The sequence below is a fragment of the Macaca thibetana genome, chromosome 2, assembly GCF_024542745.1.
Source record: "Macaca thibetana thibetana isolate TM-01 chromosome 2, ASM2454274v1, whole genome shotgun sequence".
In the NCBI taxonomy this organism is placed as follows: domain Eukaryota; kingdom Metazoa; phylum Chordata; class Mammalia; order Primates; family Cercopithecidae; genus Macaca; species Macaca thibetana.
The window spans coordinates 96,309,647-96,323,043 of record NC_065579.1 but is presented as its reverse complement, the minus strand read 5'-3'; the positions used below and the strand labels follow the sequence as shown (position 1 = coordinate 96,323,043).

The 13,397-nt window shown below is 42.9% G+C and overlaps 1 protein-coding gene across 11 annotated transcripts in view; it reads right to left on the bottom strand.

The window, feature by feature from the left end:
• TRAK1 (trafficking kinesin protein 1) overlaps nucleotides 1–13,397 on the bottom strand; it is a 213,866-nt gene that overhangs the window by 65,051 nt on the left and 135,418 nt on the right. Inside the window, exon 1 of one of the 11 annotated variants that reach the window (XM_050780356.1) lies at nucleotides 4,211–5,706. The exons of 9 other annotated variants lie outside the window; for them this stretch is intronic. In XM_050780356.1, coding sequence (XP_050636313.1) covers nucleotides 4,211–4,322 — 112 coding nt within the window. In that variant the 5' untranslated portion in view covers nucleotides 4,323–5,706. Of the gene's footprint in view, nucleotides 1–4,210; nucleotides 5,707–13,397 lie in introns of those variants that run through there. One more of the 11 variants, XM_050780360.1, reaches the window with a different exon arrangement.

Genomic DNA, 13,397 nt, shown 5'->3' with positions numbered 1-13,397 from the left:
CCAAGCCCTCTCCTGCTGCCTGGTCTCCCAGGAGCACCCACCTCATGGGATAAGAGGATTAAATGAGATAATACAAGGGAAGGGCCTAGAACTCTGTCAGCTTAGAGCCTGTGCATGGTGAAACACAGAAACCCACAAGGCAGGGTGAAGACCCAGCTCTGTGCTTCCAGCTGGGAGACTCTGCACAAGTGCAAACTATCTGAGCCTCGGGTGCTTTGCTTGCAGAATGAGAATGTTTCCCTGAAAGTCTGTTTTAAAGATTAAATGAGTGACATGAAAAAGTGCCTAGTATCCCACAAGGTGACCTGGAGAGTACAACAAATGTATCCTGTATCTATAACTATCAGAGCAACTGAAATACTAATTGTATCTTACAGATTTCAACCAAAAGCACCTCTTTTTGACAATGTAGAAACATCTCGAAATCCACGTAACACAGATCCAAATCCACACACATATTTTCACTACTCACAGAGTATTTCTGCTCCACATGTGGGGCTGGCTTCCTGTGAACTCAAGACAAGGGTGGTGTGACCATGACAGAGAAAAATGGGGTCCTGCCCAGCTTGCTCTAAGATACACGTTTCCAGCAAAACTGGCCATGACACCAAACTTTCTAAGTTGCTATCCTTCTGATCTGCACCACAGCCTTGCTTCTTTCATGTCAGGAGCAAACCTTGAAAGTGAGTTTGTTTCATTTTACAAAGTAAAGGAAGCATGCTGGCAACAGTGTTTTTCTTTTGAGGTTACTGTTCTAAAAATACTGTTAACACCTCACCTACAGGACTGCTAAAAATGACTTCTTGGAGTATGAAGGAAAACTGGATAGAAACAAACAAGAGAAGGAGAGAATATACAGTAATTATCTATCATAAGATGACAAATACAAGGCAAAATCTCTTCCCTTGAATCCAATTATAAGGCAGATATACTGTTATCTATGAGATGTGGATTAGCACAGGACAATGTACATTGGAATCACCCAGAGGGCATGTTGAAACCCAGCTTGCTTGGTCCCACCCCAGTTTCTGATTCAGTAGGTCTGGAGTAGGACCCAAGAAGGTGCATTTCTTTTTTTTTCTTTTTTGAGATGGAGTCTTGCTCTATCACCCAGACTGGAATGCAGTGGCGCGATCTCGGCTCACTGAAACCTCTGCCTCCCGGGTTCAAGCAATTCCCTGCCTCAGCTTTCACAGTAGCTGGGATTACAGGCACTGCCATCATGCCTGGCTAATTTTTGTATCTTTAGTAGAGACAGGGTTTCACCATCTTGGCCAAGCTGGTCTTGAACTCCTGACCTCGTGAGCCACCCACCTCAGCATCCCAAAGTACTGGGATTACAGGCGTGAGCCACCACAACTGGCCTCCAAGAAGGTGCATTTCTAACAAGTTCCTAGGTGATCCTGATGCTGCTGGTCAGGGACTCCACTTTGAGAACTGCTAGCATCATAGTTAAGAGCAGAGAGTTCCACAGTCATTCTAAATAGGCTGGGACCACTTAACTCACTGTTGACTTTACACAAGTTGTTTACATTTCCTCCTAAACCTATAAAATAATAACAGTATTTGACCTCAAATGTTTTAAAAGTTCAATGCATTAATCCACATAAAGTACTTAAAATGGTGCCAAGTACTTAGGAAGTGCACATTCACTATCATTATCATCTAGCTCTTGGTTTTTAAAAATTTAATACATGCATCTACATAAATTTTCAGGAAAAGAAAATTTCTAACGAAAAATTTAACAGTGGCCCCTGATGGCTGCAGATGAGCACGAGCGTAATAAGACCTAGGCCTATAAACTAAAGCTGACCTCTTGCCTGGGTAAATGGAGTTTGTCAAATACTTTGCTGACAGGAACTGGTCAGAAACTTGTTTATCAGATGTAGAACAAAAGACAGGATTGACGAAATCAGTCACCCTCCACTAGACCCTTAAGATACCTAAACTTTCTCCCTACTGCTCAACTGTATATTTACCTTATCTTATGTACAGCATCGCTGTGCACCAAACAGAATTACAGGAAAGGAACTGTTGCTTCACTATCCTTTTCCCCCACCTTCTGTGTCACACATCTCCCCCTATTAGAAAACGTGTCTCCCCCTATTAGAAAATGCATATCTACTGTGCCTCAAGCCGTCTACTTCAGGACACAGTCTCGGTCTATATTGAGCCTGTGTTCCTGGGCTCAAGTCCTCAAGCCTGGCTCAGAATAAGCTGTGATTTCTCTAAGTTCCAGTGCCTGTTATTTCACTTAGTTGACAAAATATATGGAGAGAGAGAAAGAGAGAGACAGTCTCTGTCGCTCTTCATATATTTATATATAATATATATTTATAATCTTTTTTATATATATTGTATATTTATCATCACATATTTATATATATTATATACATGAAATGGGCACAACACAAATTTTTTTCCTCTCTTGACTAGGATATATGATACTTCTCCAGAATATTTTATAGCCTTTAATCTAGAATCATACAGTTCAATGACTGGTTTTTTAAAAAATCTTGCTAGGCTTTAAGGCAGCAGCTCATCTCATACTTTAACATGCATGCCCATCACCTGGATATCTTGTTACAAGGCAGATGCTGACTCAGTGGGTCTGGGCTGGGGCCTAAGATTCTGCATTTCTAGCAAGCTCCCAGGTGATGAGGGCCCTGGCTGCACTTGAAGCAGCAGAGATTAAAGGGGCAGGAAGCTAATCCAGCTAAATCTGGGGGAGCCCTAGTTCTACAAGGGCAGATGGACACCTTTCTCCTGATCCCTTCCAGGGACCTAACAAATCCTCAATCCTGTCACTCCCTCTCCCCTCCCCCATCTCCTTCAAGACAAGGCCAGAAGGGCACCAGCCAGAATGCAGGCCTCAGCATTGAGTCCCTCACCCTCTCCTGGCTTCTCCCAGTTTCTTCCCTTCCTGCAATAAAATATTTGCAGATGTCCTGGAGGGGAAGTGTTAACAATATTTTTAGAACAGTAACTTCAAAAGAAAAATATTTTCAGTATATGGTCGATTATAAATAATGTTGAAAACAGAAGTTCCAGCCTGGGCAACTTCGTGAGATCCTGTCTCTACCAAAAAATTTTAAAAATTAGCTGGGCAAGTTGGTGTGTGCCTGTGGGCCCAGCTACTCACTACTAGGGAGGCTAAAGTGGGAGGATCTCTTGAGCCCTGAAGGTCAAGGCTGCAGTGAGCCAGGATCACACTGCTGCACTGCAGCCTGGGCAACAGAATGAGACCCGGTCTCAAAAAAAAAAGAAAAGGAAAGGAAAGAGAAAAGTTATCCCGAGACAGGAAAATAGACCATCCTAAAGCAGAAGTTTGAAACGTATTCTGAATGTTTTTACTCAAGAGACCTAAAGAACATCCACGTAGTCACTGTTTACACATCCTGACCAGCCCCCAAAGCCCCTTTCTCTGGGCTGTGGCTGAAAGCCCTGGAAGGCCAACTAGAAAGCTCCCACCAGCATCTGGGCTTATCTTTACCTAACATCCTCCCTTTTCCCTGCAAAGGAGCATCTCTTTAAGACAGCCAGCAGTGGGCCTCCTGGATTTCAATGTCAGCCTTGGGCTATTCGTTTTGAAATATTTCTAAGATTTAATACATCCTTATTTCAGGTAAGTGATTAATAATGTTTTAAAAAATAAACACTGCCAGAACAAAAACATGCTTCATTTAATAAGACTGGTCTCTTGTCCCTTAACTTATCAAAACCCAAACAGTCACAAGATAACAACTGAATCTCTTAAAACAGAGTGCTGGAATGCCACAAATTTTAAAAACAAAAAACAAAAACAAAACACACACAATTAGTGATATCTGCAACAACAAGGATGAATTTCAAAGACCTTAGTTAAGCAACAGAAGCCAGACACAAAGGAATACACCCTGTTTGATTCCATTACAAAGATCGGGAAGTGGCAAAACAAATCTAAGGTGACAGAAGTCACAATAATTGTTTCTGGGAAGGTAGATGTAAACTAGAAAGGGACCAAGGGACTTCCTGAGGAGCTGGAAATGCTGTTCTATGGGTGAGGGGGCGGGGGCTCTTACAAGGACACCTTTAAGTCATTTGCATAAGATCTCTAACTTATACCTCAATTAAAAAAAAAAAAAAGAGTGCTATGAAATCAGCAAAACACTGAAGCCTATTTAGACACTAACAAGGAAAGGATCAAATCTGAGCCAAGTACAGAATTTACCCTCTTCCAAGAGGTCCTGAGTGTCATGCTGCCTGTGGGTGGGCTTCCTCTCTTCATCCTGGCAGTCGTATTCAAAACATTCTTCTTCCCCGCCCTTGTCTCTCAGGGACATTGCTGAAGTCACCCCAAAGCCAAAACATCACCCTAAGAGACCATCCTTGGGGGTGCCTCCAACCCCCCTACCCAGAGGAGCCATGCAGGCCCGGGCCCCCAGGGCACACGCTGCACCCTGGCCCGGGCTGCAGACATGCCCTGGCTCAGCTGAAGTGGAGGGGTGTACACAAAGCTCCTGGCCCAGCATCACCCGGGCAGGACCCGGAAGGGGGTGGCTCCTATGAGCCTGGAGGTGGGGAGGGGCGGGGCGGGGTGAAGCACTTGGCGGAGTGGGAATGTCCTGCCAGGCGCAGGAGATTCAGAGGAAAGCCCTGCAGGCAGGTACAGGATCTCTGCAAGCTCTCGGCCTCCAGACTCTCTCCACCTTTCCTCCCCCAGCAGCAATGAGGAATGGTAGCTTCCTAGAAGTCTCACAGCAACTGCATGGGGCAACACCAGCTAAGCCTTGAGCAGGCACACCTGTCGAAAGGTGGGGCACTGGCGGAGGAGTTGTCCTGCCGAAGCATTGCCCAACGCCCTCAGATGAGAGACTTCCTGTGGGCGGGCTTAAGATGTGGAGACCAATCTAACTGTGACAACTGCCTGACAGTGCTGAGCAGGGGAAGGAAGGGGTCATTCTGATTTCTAGCAAAAGGGGAAAAAACATGCAGTGACCATTACCACATTAAATGTAATTCATCCCAGTCCTTCTTTGATAATAACCTACATTTTCTCTTTATCAATCGGCATTTCATAAAATCCTGCTCTTACCCTAAATTTGTGTTTCCATAGCCAAATTTATAAAGATCTCTCTAATTACCAGAACAAGGTAAGAAAAAAATCTAAAGCCTAATAGCCTGCAAAGCTGCCTGCAGAAAGAAGCCACAGTTTAATTGCATACCTTGATATCAATCCCTCCGTACTGTTTGATGTTGCCTGTAACAGTGAGAATGGCAGGTTCTTCTGTCAAACCCAGTGAAAGGCAGCCCCGGGTACTAGCATCTCAGAGAATCACAGTTCATTCTGTAATCTCTGTGCTTCAGCCATCTCCCAGCTACAATGTGCAGGTCTCCTGCTCCTAACAGCTACACCAGGACACCTATTCCAACCTCTCTGACCAGCTGCCTCCCCCACGTAGCCAGGAGAGAAGATTTTAGCCGAGGCAAGGTCTTCATAAAACAATTTTTTGCACAAGTTCGGGAACTACATCTCATTCATCTTTGAATCCTTAGGGCCAAAAATTCTGCTCAGGTGGCTAAAAATATCAGCTAAATTGAATTACTACCTCCATAAAGACTAATATGAGATCATATACAAGTGCCTCTAAATAGAAAACCAGAGTAATAAAGATTTTATTTAAAAGTCTAAGGACATATGCATCCTCTAGTTAATTTTTTTTTTTTTTTTTTTTTTTTTGAGACAGAGTCTCACTCTGTCGCCCAGGCTGGAGTGCAGTGGCGCAATCTCGGCTCACTGCAAGCTCCACCTCCCAGGTTCACACCATTCTTCTGCCTCAGCCTCCCGAGTAGCTGGGACTACAGGTGCCCGCCACCATGCCTGGCTAATTTTTTTTTTTGTACTTTTAGTAGAGACGGGGTTTCACCGTGTTAGCCAGGATGGTCTCAATCTCCTGACCTCATGATCCGCATGCCTCAGCCTCCCAAAGTGCTGGCATTACAGGCATGAGCCACCATGTGCGGCCCTCTAGTTTATTTTTTAGAACTTGAAAATGAGAGCTGTATTTTACCATGTTAAAGATGTGTTATTTGAAAAAAAAAAAAATGTAGAAATTCAGGCAGGGAGTTCAAAATTCTATATTGAAGTACTGCATAAGCTTTAAATATAAACACACTCAAAAAATGTTTCTTTAATATCAATAAGCTTTATCGGATCAGACTAATTCAATTCAGATGACAGTGGGCACATCTATAAAGTGTTGTGAATGACACAAATGGTTTTTCTGAACCCCCAAGAAGGCAAGGGAGAGGAAGAAGCTCCACCTTGTGCATGATTCATTCAGCAAGTATCAGATTGACAATAAGATGAGTAGGATATTGTGCTGGCCACAGTGTACATAAAGGAAAACAAAAGCTAACTTCACCGATTCAAAAATACTATCAAGTGACTTTACTCATAATAAATTCATTTATACTCATCTTTTAATTCAAATCTAGAGTGTCCCTATTATGAAATATACAGAGACTTAGATATTCTAAATGATGTCCAAGTCTCTATATATTACATAATATTTAGAACATGACTTTATTACTTTTCCCCCAACTTTTAATTATAAAAATATTTAAAATATGCAGAATAGTTTAAAGAACACTACAGTAAACACTGGTATCCCTCCATCGGAAATGAACAATGAATATTTTGTTTTTTGGGGGTACATAGTTAAGATTTACAGAAAAGTTACAAGGATAGAACAGAAAACTCCTGAATAGTACAAAAAGATTCCCCAAATGGTAACATTTACTACATTTACTTTCTCTTTCTCAACACTGAAACAATACTATTTTGTAACCCATAGACCTTATTGAGATTCCCTTCAGTTGTCCCAATAACATCCTTTATGGCAAAAGAAACCCAAGATCATGTGTTTCATTCAACAGTCAGGTCTCTTAAGTTTTCTTTAATCTGAAACAATTTCTGAGTCTTCGTATTTCAAGACATAGATATTTTAAACAATACAGGTCAATTATTTTGTAGAAGGTCCCTCACTTTGGGTATTCCTGGTGTTTTCTTATGATTAGATTTTGTTTATGAACTTTCGGCAAGAAAACACAGAAGTGGTGTTACTTTCTCTTTAGTGTATCTTCTCGGGGGCGTCTGCTGTGGAGCGGTCCCACTACTGCCAATGTTAACTTTTTTTTTTTTTTTTTGAGACAGGGTCTCATTCTGTTGCCCAGGCTGGAGTGCAGTGGTGTGATCATGGCTCACTACAGCCTCGACCTCTAGGCTCAAGCGATCTTCCCACCTCAGCCTCCAAAGTAGTTAGGCACATACCACCATGCCTCACTAATTTTTTTACTTTTTGTAGAGAGAGGGTCTCATCACTATGTTGTCCAGGCTGGTCTCAAACTCCTGGGCTCAAGCAATCCACCTGCTTCAGCCTCCCAAAGTGCTGGGATTACAGGTGTTAGCCACCATGCCTGGTCCCATCCATCAGTAATGATTGTTTTGTTTTGTTTTGTTTTTTTGAGACAGAGTCTCACTCTGTCTCCCAGGCTGGAGTGCAGTGGTGCAATCTCTGCTTACTGCAACCTCCGCCTCCTGGGTTCAAGCTATTCTCCTGCCTCAGTCCCCCAAGTAACTGGGATTACAGGCACCCGCCACTACACCTGGCTAATTCTGTATTTTTAGTAAAGATGGGGTTTCACCATGTTAGTCAAGCTAGTCTCAAACTCCTGACCTCAAGTGATCCACTCACCTCGGCCTCCCAAAGTGTTGGGATTACAGACGGGCATGAGCCACTGCGCCCGGCCCCCATCAGTAATTTTTAAAGCTCCAGTTTTTAAAGCCCAATGTCAACTTTGATCATTTGGTTTCCCCACTGCGAAGCTATTATTTTTCCCTTTGTTATTCAACAGCGTTTCACGGTGATATACTTTGAGACCACTAGTTTGAATAAGTCTTGTCTTCGTCATTTATGTGGATGGAAAGTGGTGAATTTCTAATTTCTAATTCCATCATTCCAACACTTATTAGTTGGCTTTCTATTGTTAGTAATAACTTTTTCTTCCCTCTCATTATTTAGTCATTCATTTATTTATATCAGTATAGACTCATGGATTCTTCCTTTATTCTCTAAGTCATAATCCTTGACTATTATTATTTATTTTGATGTTCAAATTGCCCCATATTAGGCCAGTGGAAGCCCCTTCAGGCTGGCTGCTGTGTAAGACATGAAATTTTGAACACAGGACCAACCCCTAGATGCTTCATGTCACCCCATTTCTCTGGGTTTAGACACTCTTCAGGATATGCCTCTCCCAATCTCTTCTTTCCTCCCCTCCTGCTGCAAGGGTGTGACAGAATTCTCCAAACTCATGCACATCTGCCTTCACTTCACGGTTGAAGGCAGAGATGGGCCAAAGGGCATCTTCCCTGAGAGTGTAGTTTCTCCCAAAGTCAAAGCAAAATAGGACCCCAAAGACTGGCAAGAAAGCCTGGGAATCCCTGTGCCAACTGAGGGATGAAGAGAGCTGGGCCAGGCTGGACATGGAGCCTGGAGCTGGAGGTGTGAAAGACAGTTAAGTAACAGATGTGTGTGCTGTATCAAAGGCGTACACTAGACACTGGGACCCACAGCAGGGAAGCAGAGAGTGAGTGCCTGATCCATCTCCAGGAACACTGGACAGAAGACCAGTGGAGGGGAGGGTCAATCACCTCTTTCAGGGCGGAGGCACATCGTTCTCTGTCTCCCGCTCACATCTACTTGACATACTCCATAGAAGTCATCTTCCCAAAGCTCTACCCTGTGTTGTCCAAAGAGTGGCCACGAGCCACTGGGGCTATTTATGTTTACATTTAAATGGATTAAAATTAAATAAAGTTTAAAATCCGGTCACACTAGCCACATCTCAAGTGCTCCACAGCCATATGTGACCAGTGGCTACCATATTTGACTGCAGAGAAAAGAACATTTACAGCATTACAAAAAGCTCCACTGGATAGCACTGATCTAAAGGGTGCCCCTTATTTTCAAGATGGGAACTCTATGTTTTCTTGGCTTCCACACCCTGCATCTCCCCTGCAGCCTCTGCTCCCAGCCTGGCTTCCCACCACACCTCAAACAGACAAAACAAGCTGTTAACTTCTGCCCACATAATGCTACGGCCTTAGCTCACCTGTGAAGGGGACCAGACTGCCACCCCCAAACAAAATATGCCCCTTTGGCATAAGGTTTATTTTGAGCACAAGCAACTGAGGAACAGCAGATGCCGGGAAAGCTCTAAAAACAGAGCATAAATTTCCCTTTTATAAAGGAAATTTACATTTGGAGTCTCTGTCTCCTGTACAATCTCTTATCAACGGACAAGGCACCCACTTGAATCTCCACATACCTTATTAAACAAGCCTTGCATATCCCACATTTCCAAGTTGCCTTCCCATAACTTACTCCCCAGCAGGAACCCCAAACCCCTTTTCCTTTGTCTCACCTTTTCTCCATACTTTGTTGCCCTTTGGGATGATACAGAACCCTCCAAATTTTAATTGCCTCTTTGACTCTTATTTCTTTGTGATTGCCAGTGCCTACTTACATAATTAAAACTGATTTTTCTCTTGTTAATGTCTTTTATCAGTTTGATTCTCAGGGCACCTAGCTACTGAATCAAGCAGGGTAGAGGCATGAAGTTTTTCCTCTGCTATACCTCAACATCCCCAACTCCCAAGGCCTAACTCCTCCTATCTTTCAAGGTCTGGTTCAGCACTGCTCCCCATCTCCTTCAGGTCTGACTTTCTCTCCACTTCATCTGTCCCATTGATGCTCAATGCTCCTCACTCACATTTCACTTCTCTGCTCCTAGAGAGCAGGGTTGGCCCTACTGAGGGTCATGTCCCCAAAGACCTTGCTCATACGATTTAAATAAATAAATAAGGTTGGGCAAAGAGGCTCACACCTATAATCCCAGCACTTTGGGAGGCTGAGACAGGAGGACCACTTAAGCCTAGGAGTTCAAGACCAGCCTGGGCAACACAGTGAGACCCCATCTCTACAAAAAAATTTAAAAATGAGGCAGGAGGATCGCTTGAGCCCAGGAGGTCAATGCTGCAGTGAGTCGTGATCATGCCACTGCACTCCCGCCTGGGTGACAAGAAGAAGACCTTGCCTCAAAATAAATAAATAAACGCTGGGTGCAGTGGTTCACGCCTGTAATGCCAGCACTTTGGGAGGCCAAGGCAGGCCTTGGCCTGGCCAACATGGTGAAACTCCATCTCTACTAAAAACACAAAAATTAGCCAGACATGTGGCCGGCACCTGTAATCCTAGCTACTCAGGAGGTTGAGGCAGGAGAACTGCTTGAACATGGGAGGCGGAGGTTGCAGTGAGCCGAGATCGGGCCACTGCACTCTAGCCTGGATGACATAGCAAGACTCCATCTCAAAAAAAAGAAAGAAAAAATTAATTAAATAAAAAAACAAGAGCACCACAAAGCTCCAAAAACTTGGGTACTGGGCTTGCTTTGGCTTTCTTGCCAAGTCTCTAGTCCTCAGCTCCTATGTCAGAGAGAGCGTTATCTCTATTGTACTACAGCCAGTTATATTAATAAAAACTTAATTCTAAAACATTTACATTACAAAACTGTTTACATTTCATTCTTTTTCTTTTTTTAATCCCCTTATTAACCATAGAGAAGAGTGCTGTGTGTGGAAAGAGAGAAGTCAACCTCTACCTTCACGGGTGCATCACACAATAAAACACAAGACAGAGGAATGGGGATCTGGGGATCTGTTTGCATCAACGTGTAGGAAAATTCGAAAACTCAGTTCAGAAATGCAGTTTTTCAATTAATGCTTAAAATACCTCTAACAAAACTTCACTCATGCACAAAAAAAAAAAAAAAAAAAATCACGAACCAGCCACCGCCATCTTGGGTGACACTTTAGAGATCACTGAAATCAGGTGAGGACAGAGCACACCAGACTGGCCTTGCGTATACCATAAATCTTCATTATGGAGTAAGAAGCTATAAGAATAACTTCTGCGACAATCTGCCTGAGTTTCTTCATTTGTGAAATCAGTATGAACTAGACCACCTCCTGCCCTGACATTCAAATCTATCAGGTTATAAAAGGGGGAGGTGAGCGGGGATGGAGAGCAAGTCTGATTACAAAAGAAACTGATGCCACGAACAGGTGGTCAAAATGCTGTACCTTGTTCAAATTACCTTTTTTTTTTTTTTTTTAAGACAGGATCTCACTCGATTGCCCAGGCTGGAGTACAGTGGCATAATTATAGCTTATCTCACCTTCCTGCGCTCAAACAATCTTCCCACCTCAGCTTCTAAGTAGCTGGGACTATAGGCATATGCCACCACATCCAGTTAATGTTTTGATTTTTTGTAGACAGGGTTTCACCATGTTACCCAGGCTGCTCTCAAACTCCTGGCCTCAAGCGATCCTTCCGCCTCAGCCTGCCAAAATGTTAGGATTACAGGCGTGACCCACTATGCCAGGCCCCCATCAGCCTTTTCAAAGAGTTTTTTTGTTAAAGGACTTAATAACTAGTACTGTTTCTGAGAAAATAAAATTAAACACTGACCTGGCTCTTCGTCGATTACAAAGAGCTATTACTTTATTTACACTCCACAAAGGCTCCAACCAGTGTTGTTACTCCTGTTTTCCAGATGGGGAATCTGGGTTCACAGAGGCTCACAGAAATCCCAGGATGTTCCCATACCAGGTGGCCACACGAAGTACAAAACAGCCCTCAAACACAGTCAGTCAGTGCTCTTTCTGCCATTCTACCTATTTCTAGAGTAACTACAAAGAGGGCTGTTTCTTTAACATAAGGACATACACTGAACTCAAGCCCTTTTGAAAATTAAAAAGGTGTCATACTCTTTCTAAGCACACTTGAAAAAGTGACCAGTGTAGCCAAGAAACAATCTAAGATCCTGAAACTGACCTAAATAATTCTTTTCCAGCCCCTCCCCATGCCTAGGGCTGCTTTCCACCGACATGAGCACAGTTTCCCAAACACATGTGATGTAAAGAATCCCCCAAAGTATGTGCTAAAAAATTTAGATTTCTCAGGACTTCTCCTAGTCTGATGTGAGTCTGAGAATCTGCTTTTTTAATAGGCAGACGATTTTCAATGATTTCCCAAGTTTTAGAGGTTCTGCACCAGAGATGGGATGCATCCAATCTGAGTAACCATGACCCTGTCTGACACTAGAGTTTAAACTGTAAACATTGAGTATGTATGTGCAAATTCTGCCAAGACTACTGCTATTTTGTATTGATTGCTGGCTATTTCAAATCTCTTATAAAAGTTACTTGAAGACACTGGGTAATCAACCCCTCCAATGTCTTATCCTTATAAGCCCCTGTCCCATGCCTCTTGATATATTCTCCTCTGGGGGCGGGAGAGCAGGGCAGGCAGAGATGAGTGCTGAATAGAAAACCACCACAACAAACATTAATAAATGGGAGGAATACAGTTACTCAACACTGAATAAAGTTCTCCTAACCCTCAAAGATATAAGAGAACAGTAGCTATCCCTTAATTCCAACTTCAAAAGAAGGGTCCTAATTGGCCTGCAATCTATATTCCCATCCATATACACTTCTTTTTCAGTGCTAACACTGCAATTTAAGTGTGAGTCAGTAACTCTGACATAAATGATGATTCTGCATCTTTTTCAAAACATTTGACTCACCTTTTATTCGTATCAAAAGTTCCCTAAAAGCTTCCCTCATTGGCAATTCAAATGCCAAATAATCAGAGACAAAGCAATGGTGCGTGTCTATTGACTTGCAATAAAAAAGAGAGAGGCAAATAAAAGACAGGTACTTATAAACAGGGGCAAATTTCATTTCCAGACTAACCTGCCTGACGCTAGGAAGGAACCCAACTAGTGAGAAATGTGTAAGCAAGTAACCACAAAAGTAGCGCATAATAGAAATCTCCTTTTTGTACGTTTCCTAAACCAATTTCTGGACTTCTGTTCCTTTTATTCCCTACTTTACTGCCTCTTTAAATGGGATTATGAAAATGCCAGTGGTCCCAGTAAATTCTGCCTCAAAAACCTTCTTCCCTTCATCCAAAACAGGATAGAGGATAAAAGACAAGTATTTTGCTCAACATACATTCAGACAATAACAGTAATTAATATATTTACCCTTGAACAGATGAGCCATCTCCTCTTCCATTTTCCTTTGCTCTTAGAGGAAGACAGATCAGGGTCTCTCAGGGCCAAAAGACTCAACTGAGGAAATGCTGGGTAAGAAAATCCTTCTGATGGACACCCAGATAAGAGCAGGCCTCCACTCACCCTCCAGATTGACCATGGCAAGTGACTGGCTTTATTTCAGGGTGTAAAGGGAACTGGATGGTGTGGCAATTGGGTCATGGTATTAGGAA